Genomic DNA, 27767 nt, shown 5'->3' with positions numbered 1-27767 from the left:
TCTCTCGTTCATCTTCCCAGTATCCTCTGTGCAACAATAACATCTCCCTACTTCCTCATCCCATCTCCCTCTTTTCTCTCAATTTACATTGGCACTATCATTATAGCTAACTGCTATGATTGAAACAGGGAGCAGCTGCCGATCTATTATTCCCCACTACACGAGTCTATTTTCTTGAAAAAGATCTATGTAGGCATAATTCACATACGCCGATCCTCTGCTTCAGCATCTGTAAATCATTCGTAAAGGTCTTACTAATGGCGCAGTGTTTTCATCTATGATACAAATGACGGGTATTGAAGTACAAATGTTGAGAAAACGTTGAAACGTGATTGATGATGACAAACCCAACATCAACTTTCTTTATATGGAACTCCGGTTAAACGAATTGCATGTAACTGTGTGGAATATAGTAACTTTGAATGGAGAGGGGATTTGCGCAATTGGCGTTATCACGCGAAGTCGTTATTTCAAAGATCTCTCGCTTATTGAATTAGCAAGTTTCTGTGCAAACAAACGTCAGTCAGGGCATCTGATCTTACGGCATTGCAAATTTGTCGAGTAGAGCCAAGCACGCCAGACTCTGTGCCTCAAAATAGAATTAATTATCACTATAAACACGACGCGTTATTGATACGGTAACTAAACATCGGAGTAATTTTCCATAGTCGTAAATTACAATAATAAAAGAAAAATAAGAAAATCAAAATTGCAAACCATGGTCAGAACTTTAATTTTAAAAAAATACGTATACTCAATTATATCCATTTCAATCCTTTGCGTTTATAAATTATGTAAATAAAAAACCTGTCCATTATAATATCTGTTTAATTTCCCGTGAGGTCCTTATACCCACGATTTTTACACCGTATTATGTACAACTATCTTATTTACAGTATGTATAATTATTGAGCAAAGTAAAAAGTGAAAGTCATCAGATGCCAAAACATCTTTTATGTATTATCCGTTTATTTTAACTGTGTAAAATTAAGTTTTACGAATAAACGTCGATTAAGTATTAATTAAAACTTGATTGAAGGCATCGAACTCACCGCCTGAAAATCTGCAACTCGGCCTACATGCGCGCTGCATTGCCTACGGCGAGGCGCAGGCAAGGGGTTTTATGCGGGGGTGAAAAGTGGGGCTGAAAACGGGAGAGTCGGTAATATTGCGCCTGCGTATGTCGGGATACAGTGTGGAATGAGAGTAACGCACTCCTCCGGTTACCTTCCCCGTGAAAAATATCGTCGTTTCTGTCAAACATGATAAAAACCCGCGACATCGACTCGAGCCTGGAAACGTAGGCGAGTCGAAACCATGCGCCAGTCTATCCCTCCCTAACGTTGAGAATATCCGAGAGTAAGACGATCCGGGTGAAATGAATAACTCGCCGCAAAACACTACGGAGCTTGTGGTAACTCATCGCCCTGGCTTAGACAGCAGTGACGAGGAGGAATGGAGCGGGGTATGAATATAATGAATAATGCCTGTATACTAGGGTGGTTCGTTTTTTAATTTTTTTTTTTTTAAGGTTTCACTTGAAAAATTTGTGACAAATACTTAAGAAAGAATCCTCGTAAAACCTGGAAGAGGTAGGAAAATATTTAGAGGTCACTACCAATTATTGTAATATTATTTATTTATTTTTTCTGTACACCTTACGAACTTATATGTGTATCAGTTGATTTTTTTTTTTTTGTATCACAGTCCAATTAATCTTTCACCAGTCAACGGCAAACTAAGCCTAACAATTCGGCAGTTGACTGTTCGCGTCTTTTATCTAAAATATTAATCATCTCGGAGAAATTTGGATAACAGTTTTTGTTACCGAAAGACGAGTATCGCATCACTTTAATGTCTCTATTTCGTTTCAAGTACCGATTTTTACGAACAATGATTAATGGGACCGCGATCCGAAAAAAATAAGCTAATATATATTTAAATATAAATCCGTAAGGTGTACACATAAAAATAAATAAAAAATATTAAAATAATTGGTAGCAACCTCCAAATATTTTACTGTCTCCTCCAGGTTTTTTTTTCTCAGTATTTGTAACAAATTTTGAATGACACTTTAAAAAAAAAGAAAATTTAAAAGATGAACGACCCTACTGCATACACACGCACGAAACTTTGTAAATCCATCAATTCATCTCATCAAATACGATTTTATTATACATCATAATAAATCACCCCCTGCCCCCTGCTTATTTATTTAATGTATGAATATACGGTGTAACTCTGTAGACGTTATATTTGCAAATCATCATATTTGCCGTGATTAATTGATTTTTTTTTCACCTTCAGAATCATAATCGACCTCTCCCTTGTTTTCGTCGGCTGTATTTTCACCCCTTTCGCCACACCCGTTGTTCTGGTCTAACACGTGATCCTCGTGCATACGGAATAGGTTCATAGATTGAGTTACGCGTGCATGCGTGCGGATCTACAGGGGGCGATATTATAGTTGAATAGTTATCGTTATAATTTCGTACAGTGCCAGACGCTTTCGGATTTTTTGCCGTCACCTCGCAAGTATTCAGTTCCACGTATGCTATTCATAAAAATAGAAATGAAATTTTGATACGAAGGCATCATACGTGATTTTATATCAGATTTATGAATTTGAAAACTAAAGTAATTTGATAAATCAATCCGTAACTGAATACAGAATAAATAAAATCTTCAACGGTTTTATTACGTTTTGAATCTCAGTGCTGTAATGAAGTTAATCTATTTGTTTCAGGCGGTTCTTGAAAGATCGAAATCAGACCGAATACCTCGTGCCGATGAAGACAGACGACGGAGAACTATCATAGTTGAGAAAAAAAATGGCACTTACGGTTTCACGCTGCAGGTAAAAATCATCTTTCGCTAAACACAACTGTTCAGATTTTCAGCAGTAGACATGTGCTATTTTAATAACCATATTATATTCTCGCGTTGATTTCGTACAGAGCTACGGCATCCACTATAAACGAGAGCAGGAAATAGAGATGGTAACTTATGTCGATTACATCGAGTACGATGGGCCGGCTTTCAAAGCTGGAATGAGGGAGGGTGATGTGATCCTTTCGATAAACGGGCACGAAATGGATCGTGCTGATCACAAGACTCTGGTCAGTTTTATCAAGAATTGCGACGCCCGGATGCGCATGGTCGTGCTCTTTGAAGACTGTGTAAAAAAGGTGAATATGGAATTAATTTAACTTGGAGGTAAATGCAAGATTTACAAAATAAAAATCATACATTTTTATTCTTCAGGTCGAATTGCACATGCGATACATCGAGCTGCAGCGCGCGTTGCAGTCCCGATTGAGCGAGTTGGAACGCTTGTGCGAACGGGAAAGATCTATACTTATGGGAAGATGGAAAACTCACTCACTTCCAGCCCGGAAACGAACCCCTAGTACCACAACAACGACGAGCAACCAAAGTCAACCTTCGCCGTCATCTAGCTTCGTATCGCCACCGACATCTTGCTGTAGACCAGCAGCATCGACGGAACACCTTCTTCTTTACAGCGTGGTGAGTCGATGATTGGCGACATTTTTAGAATTTTTCAATTCTCTTCGTTATATCGACGAAGCAAGCAAGATTTGTTCTCGTAATTAAAATCTGATTTCCGTTCAGTACGCCGATGGAAGGCCATGTCTAGTACCTCGGAGTGCGGCTTGTCTGGTGACTATTGGCCCGCCAAGATCTCGCAGCGACCATCATCACTTCCTATCCAAAGGAGGTACGAGTGAGATCCAAATCGGAGTATCGTCCCGGTACAGTTATCACCAAGCAAACGGACTGATCACTTCCGGTGGTGGTGGTTGCCCCAAGAGCCAAGCCCAGCAGCTTCCTAAGACTTCTCAACAGCAAACACAGCAGCAGTGCTCAGCAGGTTCTGAATCTCAAAGCACGCAACATCCCTCCTCCAGCAATGGACTATGCGTCGCCTGCATTCCTGGATCAGGGGGTCGCAGGGAACCGTCCGAGGGTGGCAGCCTCGACGCCTACGATCTAGCAAGCCCCTGCTGTGACCCCAATTGCGTGCCGAGTAGGAGACGGAGAGAGAAACAACGGCGCGCTAAAAACGAGCAAAACGCCCAACAGCAGCAGCAACAACAACAGCAGCAGCAACAACAACAACAACAACAACAGCAACAGCAACAGCAACAACAGCAGCAGCAACAGCAGCAACAGCAACAACAACAGCAGCAACAGCAGCATCAACGGGAGCAGCACGCGGTCCACGCATGTTCCAGGGCTTCAGGTCATAGTTTGCATTCGATAACGAGCAGCGAGGTCTCAACAGTGGCGGACAGCGTAGCTTCATGTTCGACGTCTCTGAGCACAGATACGCTTTACTGGGATCCAAGCCTGCATCAGCGTCCGCCGGCGTGTCTTCAGTACGCAAAACCAAAGTCATGGGACAACTTGACAACTAAGGCCTTCGGGGGCTACGGCTTCGGGTACGGATATCTCGACACAGGTACCATCAAAACCCACAGCGCCGAAAGACCGCCGAAGAGTGGTTCTCACGCGAGGTCCAAGACGCCCTCCGCCGGATCGACGGCAACCACATCGCAGAGGTCAGGGAGATCTGCCGCGACCGTTTACGCGGTGAATCCGCAGCATGGTTCGGCGGGACATTCGGCCCACGGAGGCAGGCAGTTTCAACCCACTAAATCCACGGAGAGTCTTCTTCTCCCTCCTACGGCCTACCTCCAGGGGGACTTGGACACAGCTAGTCACAGCTGCGAATGCCTGGACGGGCCAAGTCCCAGGTTTGTCCAAGTACTGCTGGAGAAACATAAGAGACAGGAGGAGGCTGCCTATGTCAGCAGCGCTGTTAGCCACGCTCAGGCCAGGCATAGGAGAGCCAGTCATTCCGAGGCCAAGCTCAGATCGGCTGTGAATAACTCCGAAGTAACTCGGCTGTAACGTATATAACGTATTAGATTAATTGTCGGAGAGATCATTATCGATAGGCCGAATTACTGTCTGTATCAGAGAATGCGTGAATTTCAGCTAAAGCTCATAACGTTCGCTTGTCTCGTGATTTTTATACTTGCTTAGGTGATTATATAATGTTGTTTAGGAATTTCGAGCGGGTATCTGTGAACCGATTTACGTAATTTTTACTCCGCGATGTTATTCATTAAACAGTTTTTTACCAACAGTAAATTATCAATAAATGAATGTAATGACGTTAGTGAAATGCGGCTCGCCAACACTGTTATGTATATGTATAATGTATAATATATTATAGGGTTCGCGTTTTTAAAAATACAATAATATATTCCTAATAAGCCATCGTACAATCAACGTATATATTGATAGAAAAGCAAGGAGACAACGATTACGTCTTCAATATACATCGATTTTCTTACGAGGTTTTTCACGCCATAGAATATCACTTTCAAAACTAGCCATCTTCGGATCTCTACAATTGCGCATCTCCGCATTAAAATCTCAAAAATAGTTATTTGAAGAAACAAAATTCAGTGGCTTAATCTTTCCAGACTGTATAATAAGCATGCGGTAGAAAAAATAATTACTTTCGATGGTGGATCCCTCGATAGCAAGAATTTCTCATATATACTGCGTATGTTTAATCAACACACCTGAACCAAAAATGCATACAATACATGTATACAAACACTAATGTGCTCTTCATACGATTCTGTATACCAATACGTATACGTACACATATAGTGTATGACTGAATGATGAAACGATAGAGTCATGCATGGCTCTTGAGTCTTTGAAAATTCAAGAGATAATTCTATAATAGAAAATGATCCAGGTACTAAATTTTATTTCCACATACAAAAACATGTGTTATGTAGAGATTACATGCATGATGGTATGCATATCTAAACAATGTAAATATACATACAGAGTTTAAGTTGCGCGCAAGAATTTCTCTACTTCTCTAAAGTTCAGATACATCTGTATGCATGTAAACAAAACGGCTTTCCAAAATGTTGTCACACAGTGTATAACGCCTATCAAACCTGCGTTAAATGTATTTACGTAGCCCATATGCATCTCAATGCTTGTAAACTTGCGCATACATGACTATACAATGTTCGTCAGCGAATGTAACACAATAAAATTGTCATTTGTGATTCCCGGGTTTTCAAATTTAACGCCGAGAGTCGTGACATCTGAGGGATGGAATAAAAATCACCAAATATCGGTCGGCACTTGAATACTTCCGAAGCCCAGGAGTATCCAAAGTATTGACTGAGTAGCAGCACGGTAGATACCTTAGAGTATAATACCACTAAAGAGGGCTACCCTCCCAACGGCCTCGTGAGAAATGCAGCCGAAGTGATAAGAGAGAGACTCTCCATATTAGTGTTACTCCGTCTCTCTCACTCTGGATTTGATCGGCTGAGAGGAAACGAATGGGGCCAATCAGGTGTAGAGCGAGAGAGACAGAATATAACCAACATATATTTCTCTCTCCCACTCTCTCCCTTCTCCGCTACTCTTTCTGTACACGCGAAGTTATCTACACTAGTATATGCCTTAAGGTAGATACTGGTAGATACCCAATTTCCACTCCTTGACGTATCGGTGTTCAGTGTTGTTTACGACACTGTTGTGTGTGTCAGCTGTTGTGTTTTGCGTATAGTTATCTATAATTACTTGAGTGGATTTTTAGTGAGTTTCGAGGGCTGGTAGATGATAGAGCGACGATAGATTACGTGCGGATATTTTGAGGTTACATTTGGGACAAAGTTGCAAAATTCACCAATATTGTCGCAACGTTCCAAAGCTGAGAGGTTATATGCACTCACAACGAAAGATCTTGTGCCTGATTTGGATAAATCATCTGACAAACGTTACCTGATTGACTTGGAACTTCAATTTTCCGGAAATGTCAAAACGAAAGCATAACATTGCATACATAAAACCGGACGAGCCAAAGTTTTTAAGAGAGTTAAAAGCTAAGGCCGGTTACAAGGAAGGACCTTCTATTGAGACGAAGGTGAGTGAGAAAAAAATCAAACCGATACATATTAATGTAACGTAGGTGAAATGATTCCTTACTTTCTAGGCAATCGATAAAGTTAAATTGCACGTGTCAGTTTAAACTAATCATATTACAGTTAGGTATTATGTTGAGCCATGTTTTCGTTCTTCCATTAATTTTTTTCCCTGATTCGATGAGATACAATTGATGTATTATTGTCTAGAAAGAAGCTCTGCCAACAGCCACAGACGAGGATTACGAAGATCGTGATGAAGAGTTACCCACTGTAGTTGTATTAAACAATGGTGATTTAACTGCTGAAGAAGCAGCTGCTTTCGAACTTGCGAAAGAAAAAGGTAAATTTATAGATGAAAAGTTATGAAATTATCTGCAATGCAAAATGGATGGCAGAAAAGATTTCTCAACCTTTATATGTACGATACGATTTTTTGTTTATGATACCTCAATCTGTGTGTAAAATTCATAAAAAATTTATAATCTATCGTTACTTCAAATTTATTTTTAGAGGAAGCTCAAACCCCAGCAGATCTATCCAAGAAGATAATCTTTACAAAAACAAAGTCTGCACCGAAAGATTCGAAAAAAAATACAGAGACTGAATCTTCGCTTCCCAAGAAAAGCAAAAAATCCAAGAAAACTAAAGTTATTCTTTCATTCAATGAAGATGAAGAGGATTGACAATATTTTATGAAATATTACTGACTAGGGTGATCAGCTTTAATATCAAGTTACCAAAGTGGTAAGTAGAAAATATATGTAGAAAATGTCTCAGATGATATTCTAATTTAAACTTTCGATCATGATAAAAATTTGGCAATATCATGTTACTTATGCCGCACTAATGAACTAGGTACGCACACATATTATTGCGATGCGAAGCATGAATCTACAAAACTGGATTCAACGATATTTGATTGCAATTTCTTAAATTAGTTTGTGTAACATTAATGTTCTGTAATTTGGCTCATTGATATCATTATCATTGCTATTGTATGACAAGATTAACTATTAATGGAATTTTTTATTTATTTTTAGAGACTTTGAATTTCGACAGTCATCAGCGCGGTTTTACCCTGAAAGAAAAATGAATATTGATAATTGAACTGCGGATTTTGGATTAATAACGTCAACTTCATGAACTACGTAATTGTATTTGCAGCGACGTGTATGTGATAAAGGAGACTTTGTGTGTATTCACATCTCGCTTTGATATCTTTTCTTGTTAATAAAAAGAATCACGTTGCAGCAAGCAAATTTTTTCAAATTCGTAAGTAAGCACATCGATCACCTCAATACATTTTATTGTCAACTGAGGTACGATATGATGTTCGTAGAATGGTAATATACGACGATTGTAAAATTACACGAAGCATAAAATATCGAGATGAAATCTCTGGCAGACCTATCGATAAGTCTCTAAATGAACTTTTTCGCCCAGTGACTTCGAACTCTTGATCTCAAGAGTAGCTAGTTTTGTCAATCTTGCACACTGTTCAGAAAGCTTCGTTCGAAATTTGAAACTGTTGAGTAGCGAACTTGTCTCGATGGTGAAAAATCGGGCTACTTTTTATTGTTCAATGGAGTAATTGTTGTCCTATTGTTGTCGACGAGGATCGCGGTATTTTGTCGATCGCCCGCCCGATTGGTCACCGCATGTGCATATTGTCACGTGACAATTCCGGGCAAATGCTACTGGTTGCGTTTCGCCCCTTTAACACCGAAACTGTCTACGTCACAAAATTTTTGGTCACGTGACCCCTGACGGACGCCATCTTGGCAGTTTTCGAGGGCGACGGGGATAGTAGCGTTGAAGGAGTGTTATCCGTGACGTCGAACACACAAATAAACATAAAATATATGTGAAATAAATTTTTACACAAGGAACAGTGGGTCGGCCGCTTGTAAAGAATAAAGTGTACTCGTAGGTACCCTGGTTAAAGTGTTATAAAGAGGGATATCGTGTGAATTTAAATAGCGCGGCGTTTCAAACATAACTACGATGGATGGATAATAGGGAATCGACATATCGTCGTCGTCCTCTCCGTCGTCGTCTCAGTCCTACTCCGCTCGTGAGAAAACGAGGGGGGGATTCCTATATCAGCGTACGTACAAACGTATTATCGCGTTTCGGTCACAGACATAAGCTAGCGGCTCGTGTTGAGGCCGCAGCTGTTCGGTGTCGTTGTTGTCGTAGAGATTCATTAATACCCTCGCTGTTTCTCCGATCTCGTGTGCATACCTACCGAACTCCTCGTCGCTTGCCGTGCCGCGATTCGGACTCGGTCGCGCTCGGTCCGAATGACGCGACTCGCCAAAGCTAGGGAACCACGGAAATGGCGGGAGTACCTTGTCAAGACCACGTTATTACCTCACATTAACATCGAACGCGATCGAGCGATGACAACCGGCTGCCACCAACACCGCCCCCTTATCATAAACGCAATCTTATAATACAATATCTAGCTATGCTAAAAAAGTACTAGATTATAACCACCGTTGCATCAAAAAAAAGCCTTCCTACGAATCAGCCAGCATTGAGCGCGACGGTATTTTTATTCCTTTCACATCTTTTTCTTTCTATTTTCTCTTTTCAGTTCTGTTTTTTTTTTTTTTTTTTGTGTTGTTGTTGCTGTTATTATTATGTCTCGTCTTTTACATCGTTTTCTTTTCCTGCGTACAGGATATTCTATACGAAAAATATATACGTGTACATGCCTACGTCGTGAGCCATGTATTATATGTATGCAGTGCAAAACGTAACCCCACATACCCACCTATATGTATTATGTACCAAATTTTCACCTACAGCTCTGCCCTCTGGTGTTCAATTTTCAACAATATTTATTCACTATTTACAGCTTTTCCCGTACTCCGCGCACACACATGCAAACGCATAACCGCATCTCTTTCCTATTATTCTATATTTTCCATTATCTGCCATACGTGTCGGTATATTTGGACGGTATGTTTGTCTCCCGAATTCTGACCGCGAACCACGTCACAGATGACGAATCTTACGTATTAACCCTTGATTCTTGTTCCCGCTATTTTATCAATCAAAAGAGAAGACAAAAACAAACAGCTGTAGAATAATGCATCGTGTGTCGAAAATGCAAAATCTATTGCTCGTTGGCCAAGTCAACGATATTATGATATTGTTGCCATTGACCGCGTGCGATACGGCTTACATATTTTAAGGCATATCACACACATTCCCGGGTTCATGCGTATAGCGTTGTAATTCAAAAAACTAAACTGGAACGTCTGAAGTCCTCCTTCGCCGTACAAGTTCCGTTTAGTTTCTCTTACATGTTAATAATTACTTTTTGTAACATAATATTTGCTACCTTTTACCCGGCGGGAGTACGCCAAAGTTTAGGTTTGGGAGAGATTAGGCAGAGGACGATCAGTAGGTTGTAGGTAACAGGCAGTTAGTAGTAGGTTGTAGGTACTAGGTAGAAGGTAGAAGGTGGTAGGTTGCCTCCACCTCGTAGGTTGCGTAGAGAGGCGAGCGAGTCGTCGTAGTCAGCGGGGCGTGTAGGTATAAGGTATACTCCACTGTTAGGTCGTTCGTTGGTTGTGTTGGTTGGCGAAGGTTGAGGAGAGGTACGCGACGAAGGTTCGGCGTGTGCTCGGAGACGCGGCTGTTGGCTGGCCAGCTCGCAGATGCAGGTGACTGACTGACGCTTATATACGGCAGTCGTTTCGAACAACGTACACATACACACTGTACACGCACACAAGAGTACCTGCTTACGGATATCTCAAAGTTTTTTTCCGTCAAATTTGCTTTTTCAATAAATCGCATCAGATGCACCCACCGTACCCGACTGACAACGCCGCATATACTCCGTTGTTGCATCCCAAGTTCACGTAAGAATTACAATATCGCCATGGAGCTGTAGCCTAAAACGCACACATTCTATGCGTATACCTATGTATGCATATATACGTATATAGATATATTTTTTTTTTTACTTCTGAAATTCACCTACCATGCAGGCTGTCTAGACTCGAGAGCGTGGCGGCGCGTCTCCGAACTTTCGTCGGCACCGTACTATGTGCACGTCTCGTGTATGCGTGCAGAAGAGAGAGAGAAAACGTCGAGTTTAACCCCATTGCTTGTTCGGCAGTAATAATTTATTGGTTATAACAACGTATAGCTGAGCCGCGGATAATGCATACGTACAATGTATGTTTTACCATGTACTATTCGAATAATAGGAGTGTGCCATAAGAATTTTCAGCGCCATTTTGGAAAAATTTCTCTACCTCAATTATCTTGCTTCTATAGGCACATCGTCATATAATTTAATATCGCGGACGGTGCTTAGAATCTGGACGTGATAAAAGAGACCAACGATATTCAAACCGTTCTCATAACATGTCAAACTATGTTTTCATAAATTTTTTCATGTAAACATTGGTACTATTTTTTTTTTCACTTTGCTTCTTTTATTCTTTCGCAGATTGATTAAATCAGAAGTGGCCACATGGAAGGCGCTTTAGAAGAGTCTGCGGTCAAGGACCTACCTCGGGACGATCCTGATGCTAAGACTGTCAAAGGTATGGTTGACTGTACCTCGTTCGTACTTTACGGCCAATTGACACTAAACCTTTGATAATGTAATTTCAGACACTATCATTACAAACGGTTTAAATGGTAACTGCGAACCTGATGAAACTGTCGAGGAGCACAATGACTCCAACGACGAGTGCGAACCCATATCCAAGAATGTTATGGACAATGAGGCGACCGACGATGTGGTGGAAGAAACACCGCAGGAGGACCCAAGGGATGAGGTAGAACCGATGGAAACTGAAGCTGATGCTGGCATTGACGAAGCTAAAGAAAAAGAACAGGATCAGGCTGAAGATTTTCTGGAAACGAAAACCCAGAAGGAACAGCCTAATGAAAAAGATTCCAAGGAAGGCAGCGACGTTGTTAGGATAATGGAAACTGAGAGTGGGGACAATGTCAACAATTCACTGGATGACACTGAAAATGTTGCAGATCATATAAGTGAGATGGACGATATTAGTGAAGTGTCTGAATCTGAGGATAAGTGCGACGGAGTTGAAAGCGAACATCGGATGGAAATTGATGATGATCACAATAATACCTCGGACGTAGAATGCCTGGACGAGTCTGTGACTGAGATATACGCCGATTGTAAGGATGTATCGAGAGTAAAAAAGGCTGATGGTGATGACGTCAAAGAGTCGTCCGGGGATCAGAAAATGGCCGACGATAACGGCGGTAAAGTGGATGGCAGCTTGGGTACTTCAGATATTGCTACATGCGAAGAAAATGGGAGCTGTAGTAGCCCGGATATTGAGGAGATAACGGAAACAAAAAGCAATGGTTGTAACTCGCCACCATCGAATGATAAGCAGTTGAAAGATAACAATGGCACTACCAAAGGTAAAAAGGTGAGAAAATCTTTGGACTTGAGTAATATCACACCAAGGCGGAGTTCAAGGAATATCAAGAGGACCAGTTATATTGAGAAAGAGCTTGAGGAGGAGGATGTTGATGATGACGGCTCCGACATCGAGGAAATTAAACCGGAGGATCCCCTCGCTGGTATAGACAGTAAAGATAAAGAGAATTCTAAGGTTAAATCACCAATTAAAAATAATAATAAGACTACCATCGTTGTTAACGATACTAAGAGGTTAGCAGAAATAGCAGCTGGTAGCAAAGTGTCTAAGGGAGGCAAAAAGGAACCCACTTTAGTCATTATCGATACAAATTCAATACTTTCTGGGAGAGGCGGTGTACCCGTTGGCACAAAGTCTCATCATCATCATCATCATCATCATCACCATTCGGCCACCACCTCCTCCGCCAGTTCCTTTTCTGTCATGCCTATGGGTGTCCCGACACAGGCCATGTATCCCAATATGAGGGCAACCATCACCCCTGTGCCAATGACACCAAAAAATGTACAGTGCAGTCCAAAACCCACCAGCTGTACAAATGCTACAGCGACACCGATCCCACAGATCTTACCGACGCTTACCGACGACATGTTTGTTGTTGAAGCACCGTCCTTCATTGTACCTTACGTGTATGAGAAGCCGCCTATTAAACCTCTCAAAGATTTTGTTACCAAGTTGGAAAAGAGTATCGAGGAGAGGGAGAAAGAGGATAAGCTTCGAAAGCTCGAGGAGGAGAAAAAACGCGAAGAAATTAAGGACAAGGAAAAGGAGGAGAAAGATAAGGAGGAGGATGAGGAAGAAAAAGAGGTTGAGAACAAGGAAGATGACAAAAATGTAATTAGTGAAAACGAAGGTGATATGAAGTGCAAGAAAGATGGAACCTTGGAAGAATCAGCTGATTCACCCGACAAAAGAACAATAACGTTAGACGATAAACCTGATGAAAAAATAAATAAAATACCAACGTATTTTGACTTACCTTTGGGTAAATTTTTTATGCAAATCGGAGTTAATCTCGTACAAGAATTCGTGCAGACGGATCTGTTGCGAACTCAAAAACGTAAACGGGGAAAGGGTAGTACATCAACTGAGACTCAGATAGCTATAAATTCGCTAATCAAGAATCTAGAATTTAGTAAGGAAAATAACGAGCCATTCCATTTAGAAATGAAGAAGTGCGAGTTCTGTAATTTTAAAACAGAGTCAGCCCTTGTTATGCAGCATCACCTTGAGACGCCTCATATGCGGAATTACGTTTACAAATGTAACTTTTGCCCCCTTGAAGTACGCAGCCCCCACGACATTCTATTTCACATGGAAGCTGAGCACAATACGAGAGGTAGACTTGAACGTGGTCCAGCTTTTCACCAATGTCCGAATTGTCCGTTTGAGGATAACCAAAAGGGTAAACTAACCAGGCATATTCTTGCCTGTAACAAGAAATTCAGACCTGAACGAAACCTGGAACCTGCCACTGACTGGGAACCCCCAGCTAAAATACCTCGAATGAACAGAGCTCGACCTGTCGGCACTTCCGGTTCGAACGCTCTTGCAATGGCGATGAGTGCCAAGGGCCAGACTCCCCTTCTACCCAAACTCCTTCCTGCGCCAATCACTGGTCGAGGACGAGGGCGACCTCCTATGCAGCCGCGATATCCAGATTTGAAACTGAGGCCAGGGAGTACGCCCATTAGACAAGGTATTAAAAATTTACAACTACGACTAAGAGTTTGTGTTTGAAACCTCGGCTGGAATATAAACTAAGTTTTACAATTATTTTATTTCCCTACTTTTTGACGCTGATGAAATTTTTTGTTAATCTATACATTCTTTAGATAATGTTGCAGGGATGATGTATCGCCCAACATCTTCCGGACTTTTACTACCAACATCCTATCAGTTTGGAAATAATCAATTGTTCCAGGTCAGTAGTCATAAGTTTCTTTCTTCCATCAGTAGTTCAATATGTTGACACATTTTATGGCTAATGCCAATCGACACACTGATTATATTATAGACATTATAGTTTTTTCAATACAATGAAGAAGAAAAACTATTACATCGATGTCAAATTCTTAGGGGTTTGTAATCCGACGTGCAAGAAAAACTTTGCCGAAGTTATTTGGCTTGTTACCTTGAATATTAAAAGATTGACCAATTTTTTGCCAAGCAATATCAGTTTTGAATGTCGATAGATTGATTCAATATCTGTGCCGTTAAAATTGTATATATATATCAATGTTACAAGTCTAAGACATATGAAATTGATATCTCTTTTCCTTTCAACTACGGGCAATAAACGTCACAAAGACCAAGAGGAAAGTTTAGAAGATTGGACTTTCAATAGATTATTTTTTTTCGTTTTTCCATTCTGTTATATCTCGAGTTGCGGATATAACTCTGGAACACGGAAATTGTTTGTAATAAGTAAACAAAATTTTGAAAGCTTACAAGGGTCAAGTAGTCGTATGGTATGCATGTTTTTACCGACATCTTTTATGTTACAACAATGTGGGCATCCTTTTTTTATCTTCCTAGTATTCTTACTCTCAGCTAGAATTCCTAAGTTGGAACACGAGGAGGAAATCATCACACAAGTTTATGTCGATTCATTACCACTGTACCGTGAAAGGAGTAAACCAAAATATTCGACCTAAGATCATTGTCTAATCGAGGTTTATAATTGATTTGAATGATCAGTAAAAGTGTTTCAATATTATCGTCGAAATGCCAAATAAATTCAGAAACAGATATATTCGATGATATAGGATTAGGATCCATCAGTCACAGTTTAGTTTTTCCTAAATAGAGAATAGAGGTTGAAACTTATATCCGATATAGTTTACGAGAATGTGTCGGTGGTGACAGGTAATGGGTGGCTCTGGGACTGCAGCGTCCGCTGTGGGGGTGCTTGGCAGTGAGGGCAGCAGTTCTGGCCGGCCCACACCCATCGCCCTTGTACCCAACATAGCCACTCCTCAGTCTAGGTTGCTCTCTTTACAGGTAAATAGTAATTGCCAAATAGAGGTGGAGCTTTTACTAAATCCCAAAGTTTTCTAAATATGTGTATAATATGTAATCAGGGTGTCCACTGATGTCTTATAAAGCTTTTTCGGAATAATCTGTGGTCGTTGGCAAGCTGGTAATTCGTAATGCAAGTAGAACTAAAAAGAAAAGAAAGAAAATAATCTAACTAATCTATTGCAATCTTGATTTTTTTTTTCTCTTCAAAGTCTTGGTCCGCGGATATATTCTTTTGACATCTAACAGAGCTAACTGTGCATACCATGTATTATATAACGAATTATGCGCACCTTGTTTGTACAGTAGCGCTAATTTCTTTAATCCTGTTCACATAATTCTAGCTCTAACTTTTTCCAACTCTTAGCAAAGACATCTACTAAAAATGATGAGCATTCGATTAATTTTTCCCTCAATTCCAATGTTATTCTTTGACAAACATACTTACGCATGTGTTATTACATTTGCTATAAAATGTTTCCTAGGTTAAATAAAATTGCATTTAATTTCACTATCAGTGATAAATTACAACAAGGTCTAACGTGCTAGAAAATAATAGTTTGGATAGCTGGGAAAACTGCTTCGTCGAGATTTTCTTTTCATCATATTAAAAACTGATGTTACATCTATTTTCGAGGAGAATTGTTATTTTTACGTTGTTTGTTTCCCTCCTGCCCTGTGGCGATGTGATTGACTAATGACTTATTTGTTCTACACGGATGGTTTTACAATGATATTGATGTACAATATTTGTTTCAGAACACATCAAGTAGTTCAAAAAGTCCTGCAGCCAAACTTCTAAGTCAACCGAGTATATCGATAACACCACTGCCTCGTTCCTCGAACCAAACGCCAAGTCTTGGTTCGGGCACTTCGACCAAATCTGGTGGAAAAAATACATTTGTTATATGCGAAATATGTGATGGATATATCAAGGTAAGTTCACCATCAAACAACGTTAGTTTCATTCTTTAAACTTAACTTTTTGCTGACTATAAGGCATCGATATTATTTCTAAACTTGTTTCGTTTTAAGGACTTGGAGCAGCTCAGAAATCACATGCAGTGGATTCACAAGGTGAAAATACATCCAAAAATGATTTACAACAGACCACCATTGAACTGCCAAAAGTGTCAATTTCGGTTCTTCACGGATCAGGTGAGGCAATGAATTCGCTCTTTTAAACATTACAAGTCAATTGATTCGTGCTCACTTGTGTTTTTCATAGTTGAGAAACTGTTTTTTGGAGTAATAACGTTGTCCTAAATTTTTTCTTTCGACAATTTCTAACGTTTTCTATAAACTACTTTTCAGGGATTAGAAAGACATTTGCTCGGATCCCACGGACTTGTAACATCCAGTATGCAGGAAGCAGCAAACAAGGGCAAAGATGCTGGACGTTGCCCAGCTTGTGGCAGGGTAAACATAAATCGAAATTAAATTTAGCGTCAAAAATTCTCTGTATATTTTCACATTCAACTGTCACACACTTGATAAATGTGTTTTTTAATTCTTTTTTTATTTATTAATTAATAACTTTGCTTCCGTTTTTCCGGTGAGCAAAGAAAAATTTTTTATGGGATATGGAATTCATAAGTATATTTATTTCCAGGTTTATCAATGGAAGTTGCTAAATCATGTAGCTCGAGATCATGGGATGACGTTAAAACCTGCGCATCTGTCTTATAAATGCACAGTATGTACAGCGACATTTGGAATGTATAAGCAGTTCGAGAACCACGTTTATTCAGCACACAGTGTCGTTGCAAAAAGAGTGATGGATAAGAAAAATACTCCATCGTCACCGTCGTCTAGGTCGAACGATTCTCTTCTAAAACCATTGAAAATTAACGACGAAATCACTATTATTCCACAACCAGCAAAGCCGACGACCAGGTCCGGCGCTGCTCAAACTAGAGGCAAATAACAATGATCAGTGGAGTGATATATGCATCTCATTTTATCAGATTTCACCTAATATAACATTTGTGGAACTCCATGTATAACGATCATTACTGTAGTACACAATTGAGGGAAAGGCAGAGGATCACCACCGTTCCCGTGTATACGTGCGTATAATGCATCATTACATGCTTTATGAAGATACACAGAAATTATTATGACACTTGATGAAATCTACAACCATTCTTTCGGCGAAATAATACCCAGTTGACTGCGTAATAATATTCCAACAATAATTATACCGAAATATTTATTTAAGAATTTTCATTGTTGTTATCGGACATGCATCAAATAGACTGTAAAAAAAAAAGAAAAAAAAAAGGAAAAAGTTAACATTAAAGGGTGGCCTTCACTATAAAATTCCTTGGTTAATCCTGGAGACGTCTATTCCCAATGTGCGCATCTGTTATATTTATAATTACCTATGAATCGATTTTAAAACATAGTTAAATAAAACTGAGAAAACGAAGAACAATGCAAGACATTCTCTCAAGAAGGAATATATCTTCAAGAAATAAAATAAATAAAAATAAATCAGTGTCAATGATTTATCAGAGAAGAAGTCTAAATATACTCAAAGTAACGGAGTCGTGTCGTTAAAAAAAAAAGTGGTAAACATCTCAGTTGTAATCTTGGAAGTATAGTCCCACGTTGATTACTTTACCTTTGAAAGAATCGTCGGTGCATGAAATATGTTCTGCGTATGAAAAATCGTTTAGGTATAAGACAGTCAGTCGGTTGTGTCTCGACCAACGTTAAGACAAACGTGTTTCAACATACGTAGGGCGCTGCTATTGCTGCAAATGATTGAGTTACGGTAACTCTAATATCATTGATAGTTTTCATTAATTCCACCAGTATATTTTTCTATCTTAATGACATAACAGCAATTTTTTTTTGCCCCCCCCCCCCCCCCCCCTCCCCCCCGTTTTATTATTTTTCCTTCGCGCTTAATTAGAAAATAATATCGATGATAATATTATTATTACATAGAATTGTGTATGGAATAATTTATGGATGTGTAATGTCATGGGGTAAATGGAGCTGTAAATTGTACCTACTATTATAAGTTGGACTATCGTAGGGTCCTCGTACATATTATAGTTGATAAAATAAATATCCAGTTTTATTTTTGCGCTCTTTTTAATTACGAAATAAAAAAATAAGAAAATAAAAAAAGAAATTTAAAAAAAAATGGAAGAATAATAAGAATGTACATTAACATAGGGAATAATATAAATAAATATATATCAATAATATAGAATGGCACATACAAACACAGATACTCGAGTGTAATAAACATTTCATTTTTCATTTCTGTCCAATGGTATAAATATTTAAAAGAAGTAAGTAAAATAAAAAAAAAACGAGGAAAAAAAAGCAAAAACAAACAAACCGACAAGCATTAGACCTCTAATTAGCGCACGAATCTACTATACATATAAATCTATAACTATATGAACACGTATATATTTATACATGTATATTTGTAATAAATATATATGTATGCATAAGTATCTATTATAATTAAAATAACTGTAGTAGCAGTGGTGTAGTGCGGGAGGAAATCGACAATATTCCTCTTGTACGTACAAACTTTAATGAGATGATAATAGCATACATGAATAATAATAGTAATAATAATAATAATTATTATTATTATATGTAGATAGACGTTATAAAGAGTAACGGGTTTAATTTAATCATTTCAATTTGTCCCGCTAATTTTTCTACGTTATTATAGGAAATAATTTTAGAACAAAAAGTAAAAAAAGAAATAATAAAAAAAAAGTTGATAAAAAAACAAAAGAAACGTCATATTCAATGAATATATAATATAAAGTGTGCTCTGGCGCACTGGAAGGCTGTATTATTTAAACTTGGCTGATAAGTTGCCAATGACTTTTACTGCAAAGAAAAAAAAACAGAAAAAAAAATGTTGGTGAAGAATTATAAGGGAGAAAAAATAATGCATAGACATAATTACAGGAATATATATACTTTATTGTAACAATTTGTACAATATTATATGAATTATTAGTGATTACATAAATAAAGTGTACCAACATTGTATTCTCGTTTTATGTCGTTGCTCGGTGATATCCTAATGTAATTATCTGAATCTCTCTTAATTCTTATGAATCGATATCGTTTAAAACTGCGTGCTACCGTTGAAATAATTCATTACAATCGACCGCATGTCTGCACGTATAAACTGCTACATTAAAAACTGAAAATGCCTGACACGTATAATACACATTGAATATCTTTCTTTTGCTGTGATTGCTAAAGTCTGAGAAAAATTGCTTAATGATTTATCGGCTTTTAGAGAATTACGTGAAACCGAGTAAACACCGCGGATTTCGCATGTTCATTTCTCTTTTGTTCCGAGCTTCTTATATAATTGCTGAAATTTTTTGCTGAGCTTACTTTGCTATTTGAATATACTCGTTGTTACAAGTATTGTACATTTTTTTTTTCTTTCTCTCAATTACATATTTACCGTGCCAGTCGAGATATACTGCGGATGTTCAGGGCTGTGAAGTAGCAGTGGTAAAATTAACAGTACTACAAATTCGACTTTATTTTATGTGAAAGTCTTGCGGTAAATAGTAAATACAAGTATTAATTATAATATCTTACTACTGCTCGTTAGCTGCTGTAGATTAAGATCCAGTTTTTAAATAAAGTTATTATCATATCTGTTACCTTATGTTTTAATTTTTGTATTATACTTTCAGTAAAAACTTCACAAGTTTAAATATCATTCTTTACGTAAGACGTTACCAAATAAACGTTGTAATTATAACGTTCATTTGACATCTTAGCGTAAGTTGAATGATTTTAAGTAATGATGAATTTTGGATGGAAACTGGAGAATATTCTTGATAAACAGTAGCTATAATACAAGAGATATTTATAATAACGACTATTTATTTGCCATAATTGCAATTATTTTCTTTTTGTCAGAATCTCAAATGGAATGAAAAAAAGGTTTTTATACTTGTGTAAATTGGAATTCTTAAATTGTCGATCATTGTAGACACTTAATCACTTCACCAACATAAAAATATACAGAATTTTTTCTTCAAATCACTATTCTGAAGGTAATACATATATGTTTAGCCGATTTCTAGGCACTGATTTAAAAAAAAATTGCCTTTGATTCCGTAAATCGAAAAGCAAAAGCACTATATATTCTATGTAATAGAATATCGGACCATAGTGATGGTTACACTTTTCTTTTTAGATATAACTCTCACAGCTGTGGTATATTCTACATTGTTACGCTACGGCGACATTATGTTACACAATTCTGTATAATACAATACTAAAGTTTAAAATTAATTTTTAATCAGTAGAACCAATTGCCAACTTTAGCGATCAGAAGAGACCTTAGCTCAGAATAAAATAAAGAGATTGAAGAGACGCACAACCAACTGCGTACATCATACTTTTGCATAATATTATCGTGTATAAAATTATCAGGCGATAACGGGTGGATATAATAGATACCTTTTCTAGTTACAATCGTTTAAAAAATGTATATATTTAGTCATCACTTATATGTATAATGTAAAATTTATATACGAGGCTGTGAACAATAGCATAAAATACAGTGAGTAGGTAATTTCAATTATTCTTTCCTTCTTTTTTTTTAGTTTTTTTTTCCACTAATACATATGTATGAACACTAGCAGCTGGGATACAACGAAGGTAGTTCATTTATATATATATAATAATAATAATAATATGAGAACAGTTTTATTATTTACCAGCTATAATAAGTTGAGCATTATAAAATTCTGTTCCATTTTATTCGATTAATATTTTATGGTACTAAAGAAAACATCGTAATAATCTTTACTACCCAGCTGCACAAATTCAATAACGTAAATAAAATTTAATAGAATCAATCAATCAATCAATCAATAATTAATCAATTAATCAGAGTAATGGCATATTTTCGGAAAATTGTAAGGTCATTCTGATATGGATCATCATCGCTATTGCTGTTACAAATCTACAATATATTTTTTATTTTAGATCCTCTGATATATTGGTTACTTTTTCTGATGGTGTGCATGAATTTTCAGTTGGTTGTTTTACATTATCTGTCTTCACCCCTTCCTCGCGTTCATCTATATTCTTGACATCTTTGCCTAGTACTTTGCTTTCTACGACGGGCAAAGTTGTCCTGAAATATGAATCGTTATTATTTTTTGTTCGCTTTGAGATACAATTGACAAATACCACACCTGAAATATTCAAAAAAAAAAAATCGGGGAAAACAAATGCATCAAACATCTATGTAAATACCTGTCTGCGAGTAATTCATTGGGATTTGCATTATCGTCAGCTGTGTTTATAGAATCAATACTTTGAACTTTGTTATTGATAATAGCCTCTGTTGGCGGTGGTGTAGCGATTTCAACAGCATCAGTTTTGGGCGTGTCTCCTGCTCCTACAGCTTTCGTATCTATAGTATGCTCTAATGAAATATCTTTTTCCATAGGAGTAGCCGTAATATTTTGTACTTTCTCCGTTACGTCGGTCGGCTTATTAATCGTTCCAGCATTTTCATCTATATTTAAAGTGCTTTCAAAGTTATCAAAATTTGCCCAGCCTGTTTGTTCGCTTTCTTCTTGATTCACTACATCCCATGGATTGCTCGGCGGTATCGTTAGGTCTCTGCACCGATGCTGTGCTGAATCCCATGCTGTAATCAATCATTATTTTTAATACAATTATTCATGCTCTAATTTATTTTATATTTTCAGGTACTACTCACGATCTGTTGAGTCAACTTCCATATGTAGATCCTGCGGTTCGTCTTCATCGTCATCTGAAAAGGAGTTGGAATTTTGTCGCAACTGTTTAGACGGCCAATTGCGCTTGTCAATCACAGTCTGGAAGGTGAGATCGCCTTCATCTCCCCACTCTCCTACGCCACAGCTCTCATCAAGTCCAGCCTTTTGCTTTTGTTCGCATACCTAAAAGTCGTAAGATAACATTGTCAATTTTATTTTATCTGTCAAAATTATTTTCATTTTATTTCAATTTTCAATCACTTTGTTGAACATTTCTTCTCCTTTGTCCAGGTCTTCTTCATTTAGGTTGAACCCAAAGGAGTGGACTTCATCAACGGAGTTACTAAAATAATGGAAGGAAAACTTATTATACTTTGACGACAGGCAGAGATTCCAAATAATGAATCTTGAAAGATTGAACGTCGAACTTGTCAACAAAAAAAAAAAAAAATGTATTTTGGTGAGTGGTCCTATCGTGTTATGCGTCTATTTGCATAAGTAAATCTCTGTACGTACTGAAGGGTTTCTTCGCCGTCGTTGAGTTTATCATCGTTGAACGTACAGCTCTCCATAAATTCGGAAGTCATTTGTTGTGTTTGATAGTTATCGTACATCTGAAACATTTAAGCAATTCGTAAACGAATCTATTACTTTTATGAATCCTTTAAGTACCAACCTGTTGCACATGAACACTGTGAGGGTAAGAGATATAATCATCACTATTTTCTTCTGAACTAGTTATGTATGGCTGTTGCTGTCCGCCCTTTAAATAATGATATCATGAAGTATAAGATGTTAAATCAAATCAGTCTGATTTTTTCTCAAGATACGTACATGTGTACACATAGAAAGTAAATTTAGAGCGTTATAAATACCAGATATATTTTATGAATCTTGTTGATATCGGCAAGCTGATTCGTTGCTAGTGCTTCCCATTTTGTAAGGCAATCCGGGGATAGATTGGTTTTCAAAAAACTTTGCAGGATATTGTTCTTTTCACATTGTGTTACAATATTGTTCGCTATATTGATTAAATGGCCCATGTACCCTTGCCGTATACCCTTTTCTTCACCTCTTGAGAAATACAGAAAAATAATACATTATTTATCTAGTTCAGGTTGTAATTTGAGTAGATCACCGAACAACCATTAAAACTTACTGTTTCGTCTCATTTTCCTGCCAGGCTCCCAATATCCGTTCAATTATTTTACATTTTATAAATATCTACGGAAATAAAAAAGTTTCAAGTTATGTGTAAGTTGCTTTTGTGACAATACAATGGATATCGATGTTTTACATATCTGCTTACATGATCATAAATAACGTTGTTCATTTCTTGGACGTCAGTGTTAATTGCCAGCGCTATACACTGTTCAACTTGCGTGTGCAAAAAATTATTGTACGCGTATTTGAAAAATAAATCCTACGAAGCGAATAAAAAAAATGAAATTAGTAAATACTTGAGTTTTGATAAATATACTTGGATTCGAAGAAGGTATCACACCGCAATATGCACTCACCAAAAGAACTTGAAACGTTCCTAAATCAGCTAATGTCTCACGAACTTGAGCATTCTCCGTAGACAATAGCGCAACTAGTAATTTTGCGACGTGAAGTCGAGTATTTCCAAGTGGTAATTCCAAACGACCTGCTGTAGTTTTAACCGCGGGTTTCTATGCAAAAATATCAATATATTAAGTGGAATTACAATTGCTATAAAAAAAATTTGTGTCTGATTTGTTGTATTATATTATTCATACTATACTTACATGTGGAGGCTCTGTAAGTAAGTTGTGTAGCTGTCCAAGGTACGGCAGTGTCGCAACTGTGATTTTAATGCGCTGCTCATTGTCGTTGGAATCTTCGCCAGCACCGTTACCATGATTGTCCATTACATTCAGAGCGCTGGAATAGAAAACAGCCTAAGATGAGATCTGGCTACATTTTTGATGAGCGTATCTTACTTCGACACAGTCTACACATGTAGATATATAATGAACATCGATCATACATACTTGTTTGATCTTTGTCCCAATAGCACCAAAAGCACCTCGATACCACCGACGATACTGCTCTCAGATTTTTCTCCAGACAGTATCGTTTCCAGTAATAGACTAACGGTTTCAGTTCTGTGTTGAGAATGGAAATAAAAAATTATTAGAGGTAAATTGTTGTGGGATACTTACTCCAACATAATTATTAACTATTTTTGATAATTAGTGGAAGTTGATCGATGTTTCACATTTTTTCTGAAATGATTTCGTTCAGGATTTTCAATCGCGCTTCATGGTACTTACGATTCCAATCTATTCAGGATAGGATCTGGATCACTGCGCTCAGTTGTTGCTAAGCAATTTTCCCTACCAGCCTTGATCATGTCGCACAGTAATTGTGCGGCATTGGCATGTCTGCCAATCTCTAATGTCGGTGATAGCAATTTCACTAATCTTTCGACCAAGTGTTGCCCATCAAGCCACTGTTAACGAAATATTCAAGCTTGAGCAGTTGTAATAAATAAGTTGAGTCATGTTCATCAAGTTTCTACGTTTTGTAAATAAGAACTGAAATAACGATGGATGTATTTATAGATATGAAAGTGAATGCGCCAAAGAAACTCTTACGTTAAGTATATTTTGTCTCATTTCACTGCCCTCAACTTGTGTCACAAGTTTCAGCACCAAATCCATTATAGCCGAAGTTTCTAAATGCTGTAAAAGCAGATCCACACAATGCTGTCGGCTTTTAAGAAACTCCAGAACCTGTAAGCATGTGAACTGATAGGAGTACCAATGCTGGTGGAATAGATAGGAAGTGGAAGAAGGATAAAGATGAAAAATAAGGAAAGGAGAGGAAGAGAGAAAAATCTCGTATTATTTTTAAGTAGTATATGAAAACTGGCAAAAACCTATTTTTTTTAATCATAGTCAAGCGTAGCAGCAATTCAGCATTTCATCTTCAAGTAAAATACCAAAAAACAGAGCTGATTCAAGTCACCTGTAAGCAACAAGATTACAGGAGACCATATTTCTTCCGTTTAAGACTGGATATAAGGAACCACTGATTATGATTAAAGAGATTGAGTATCTTTGGACGGATTTTTTTGTGCATGTTGAAGTTGTGATGTGCTATCGTCTGATAGGGGGCAAAGTCTGAAAGCAGTTGGACTGGAAAGCTAGCGAGCATTGTTACCCATTTGGTACGGGAGCGCATGTATATAAATACGTAATATTTACTTGATCACTCTTTCGCGCTACAAGAACACCTATTGTCTTGCTGAAAAACGATGCCAACAAGGGATTGAGCGGCGGTTCTGTGTCGATAAACGAATAGAGCTTAGTAAGTAACGATTCATCTCCTGAAACAATAAAACACATTTAAACCACGAATATTTTTGACAATTAACTCTGTTTTTGAATTATTATTCATCCTGTCTAGATTTCAAATACCATGCCAAATTCTAACTCAATACCTGCTAGCTTTTCATTAAGCATAGGCACGTCGCACGTAAGCAGCTCACAAGCAACGTTTGGATATTTATACCGCCAGCGCTCTTCTACTTCTAGAGAAGGTTCCTTCGTTGTTAATATTACTAACTCCTCCATTACTTCAGGTCTTGTCAGACTGAAAGATCAAAGTCCAAATCAGATATTTTGGTGCTAGATTCTCAAATACTGAAAAACGTAGATGTACTGAAACTCACATGCATGTACATGGGTGGTCCTTAAAAAGGTCATTTCCGAATTTCTATGTTCCCAACCGCCTAAGCACTTCCATATCGATAAAAAAAAATCACAAAAAATTGACAGTCCTCAATTGCGATCCTAAAGTTTGTCCCACGGCGGCCAAAGTTTTTACATTCAAATAACATGTAAGTTTTTCGTCTTCATGTTCATTTATATATTACTCGGCTGCATCTTATGCTATCGCTTCGTAATTACGCTGGATTTGCACATAAATACATGTTCTTTAAAAGTGTCCATGGTATCTTGACCGTTCTTGAACCGTCTCTCCGGGATAATTATTGAAAGTAATTATTTTTTGCTGAGAATTTTAACCGTTTATTACTCAAAAAAAGCAGAAAATAATTACTTTCAATAATTATCCCAGAGAAACGGTTCAAGAACGGTCAAAATACCATGGACACTTTTAAAGAGCATATATTTATGTGCAAATCCAGCCTAATTATGAAGCGATAGCATAAGATGCAGCCGAGTAACATATAAATGAACATGAATATGAAAAACTTACATGTTATTTAGATGTAAAAACTTTGGCCCCCGTGGGACAAACTTTAGGATCGCAATTGAGGGCTGTCAATTTTTTGTGATCGATATGGAAGTGCTTAGGCTGTTGGGAGCATAGAAATTCGGAAATAACCTTTTTAAGGACCACCCTAATGTGCATGTAATGTTAAGAAATTACAATTAAGTTGGACACTTACTATTCAACGAGCTTTTTATTCTGGCTTTTACATTCTTGCAAGATATCTTCTTCATCCATTAACTCGTGAAGTGTAACATTCTGAAATCAGAACGAGAAGATATTTGTAAAATTTTAGAATTATCAGACGATACACTTATTTTCCTTTTCAATTGATTACAGAAGTGCGTCAACTTCCTGGATCTTGGAGGAAACTTTCCTGCAATAATAGGAGACTCTCCTTAAAGAGATCATGACAAATTTATCATGAATGCGACAAAAATTTTTTTGAAGTATCGTCCAGGCTCACTAGGAAATATAATTGGAGAACGCAGAGGTAGATATTACCTCTTTGTTGAGCAAGGCATCGATGTGAGGTGATGATACATAATTATTCGTCCAGAACATTGTTGATAATTTCGTTCTTGCTACATCAACTTTGATAAGATCGTCTGATATTCGTCGATTATCGTGGAAAGAAGTAATGCGATTGAAATTGGATCATTTGCATTAATAACACGCTGCTGAAACGATAGAAATGAGCGTGTAACACGTCTTTGTAAACGGTAGTAATATCGCGATAACATTTACACCGAAATGTGGTACTGGGTAATACACGTTCGTTGCACCGTTACAGACCCTGAATATACATTATTTCATATTTACTTTTGCAGAACAGTCAGCTCGAAAACGTCACTTTTTAACAGAAGAGCAGAAAGACCACCACTAGACGTCGTGCACTATTCCTGATTCCAGTTGCGCTTAACTGGCGATCGCGATAATCGCGATTATCGAAAATTACCGTAGGAAAAATGTCAATCATGACTCGCATACGCCTCTTGGTTTACCGACGACTAACTTTTAGTTAGACGAAAACTAAAGCTTCCTTCCCACTCATTCTATATTCAACGTCAAACTTGTACACAGTGATCACGAGCAAATGCTTTATTTTTACCGCATTGTAACTGTGATAGTATTATAATAATCGTACAATAAGTAAAAATTTACAAAAAGTGTATTTAGAAAGTGGCGGGATTTTTTTATACTAAGCAACCTACAGGATCCGCTTACAGCGTCTCCAAATCGCAGCACTGCTGGCGTGCGTTCCA

General features: G+C 37.7%; 4 protein-coding genes across 15 annotated transcripts; 3 read left to right on the top strand and 1 right to left on the bottom strand.

The window, feature by feature from the left end:
• Nucleotides 1-1213: 1213 nt before the first annotated feature.
• Nucleotides 1214-6097, top strand: LOC124175133. The gene is made up of 5 exons (XM_046555067.1): nucleotides 1214-1465; nucleotides 2747-2857; nucleotides 2958-3188; nucleotides 3265-3528; nucleotides 3634-6097. The coding sequence occupies exons 1-5, from the start codon at nucleotides 1379-1381 to the stop codon at nucleotides 4933-4935; spliced, it is 1995 nt and encodes a 664-aa protein (XP_046411023.1). The 5' UTR covers nucleotides 1214-1378; the 3' UTR covers nucleotides 4936-6097.
• Nucleotides 6098-6522: 425 nt separating this feature from the next.
• Nucleotides 6523-8254, top strand: LOC124175141 (uncharacterized protein KIAA1143 homolog). The gene is made up of 4 exons (XM_046555081.1): nucleotides 6523-6994; nucleotides 7203-7335; nucleotides 7506-7739; nucleotides 8036-8254. The coding sequence occupies exons 1-3, from the start codon at nucleotides 6884-6886 to the stop codon at nucleotides 7676-7678; spliced, it is 417 nt and encodes a 138-aa protein (XP_046411037.1). The 5' UTR covers nucleotides 6523-6883; the 3' UTR covers nucleotides 7679-7739; nucleotides 8036-8254.
• Nucleotides 8255-8791: 537 nt separating this feature from the next.
• Nucleotides 8792-18784, top strand: LOC124175127. 7 transcript variants are annotated; one of them, XM_046555050.1, is made up of 10 exons: nucleotides 10689-10873; nucleotides 11003-11192; nucleotides 11470-11566; nucleotides 11637-14144; nucleotides 14281-14369; nucleotides 15314-15448; nucleotides 16226-16402; nucleotides 16502-16624; nucleotides 16781-16885; nucleotides 17079-18784. In XM_046555050.1, exons 3-10 carry the CDS (start codon nucleotides 11494-11496, stop codon nucleotides 17391-17393), a joined length of 3525 nt encoding a protein of 1174 aa, XP_046411006.1. In that variant the 5' UTR covers nucleotides 10689-10873; nucleotides 11003-11192; nucleotides 11470-11493; the 3' UTR covers nucleotides 17394-18784. The 7 variants fall into 7 exon arrangements, with proteins under 7 accessions (XP_046411009.1, XP_046411004.1, XP_046411011.1 ...); XM_046555053.1 differs by lacking the exons at nucleotides 10689-10873; nucleotides 11003-11192 and adding an exon at nucleotides 8792-8921; XM_046555048.1 differs by lacking the exons at nucleotides 10689-10873; nucleotides 11003-11192 and adding an exon at nucleotides 8792-9102.
• Nucleotides 18785-19411: 627 nt separating this feature from the next.
• LOC124175131 (serine/threonine-protein phosphatase 6 regulatory subunit 3) lies at nucleotides 19412-27580 on the bottom strand. Of its 6 annotated transcripts, none has more exons than XM_046555063.1 (19): nucleotides 27325-27580; nucleotides 27007-27182; nucleotides 26681-26760; nucleotides 25709-25860; nucleotides 25473-25594; nucleotides 24861-24998; nucleotides 24537-24715; nucleotides 24255-24368; nucleotides 24009-24144; nucleotides 23760-23912; nucleotides 23549-23662; nucleotides 23399-23463; nucleotides 23115-23313; nucleotides 22916-23002; nucleotides 22756-22853; nucleotides 22501-22582; nucleotides 22221-22422; nucleotides 21749-22148; nucleotides 19412-21626 (listed from the first exon to the last, which is right to left on the bottom strand). In XM_046555063.1, exons 2-19 carry the CDS (start codon nucleotides 27064-27066, stop codon nucleotides 21467-21469), a joined length of 2541 nt encoding a protein of 846 aa, XP_046411019.1. In that variant the 5' UTR covers nucleotides 27067-27182; nucleotides 27325-27580; the 3' UTR covers nucleotides 19412-21466. The 6 variants fall into 6 exon arrangements, with proteins under 6 accessions (XP_046411019.1, XP_046411016.1, XP_046411018.1 ...); XM_046555060.1 differs by having other exon boundaries at nucleotides 24861-25031; nucleotides 27325-27579; XM_046555062.1 differs by having other exon boundaries at nucleotides 24861-25031; nucleotides 27007-27179; nucleotides 27325-27579.
• Between the last annotated feature and the right edge of the window lie 187 nt (nucleotides 27581-27767).

The sequence above is a fragment of the Neodiprion fabricii genome, chromosome 2 (assembly GCF_021155785.1).
Source record: "Neodiprion fabricii isolate iyNeoFabr1 chromosome 2, iyNeoFabr1.1, whole genome shotgun sequence".
Classification (NCBI taxonomy): domain Eukaryota; kingdom Metazoa; phylum Arthropoda; class Insecta; order Hymenoptera; family Diprionidae; genus Neodiprion; species Neodiprion fabricii.
Note: the sequence above shows the minus strand (reverse complement) of the source record. Positions and strands in the feature narration are given on the sequence as shown.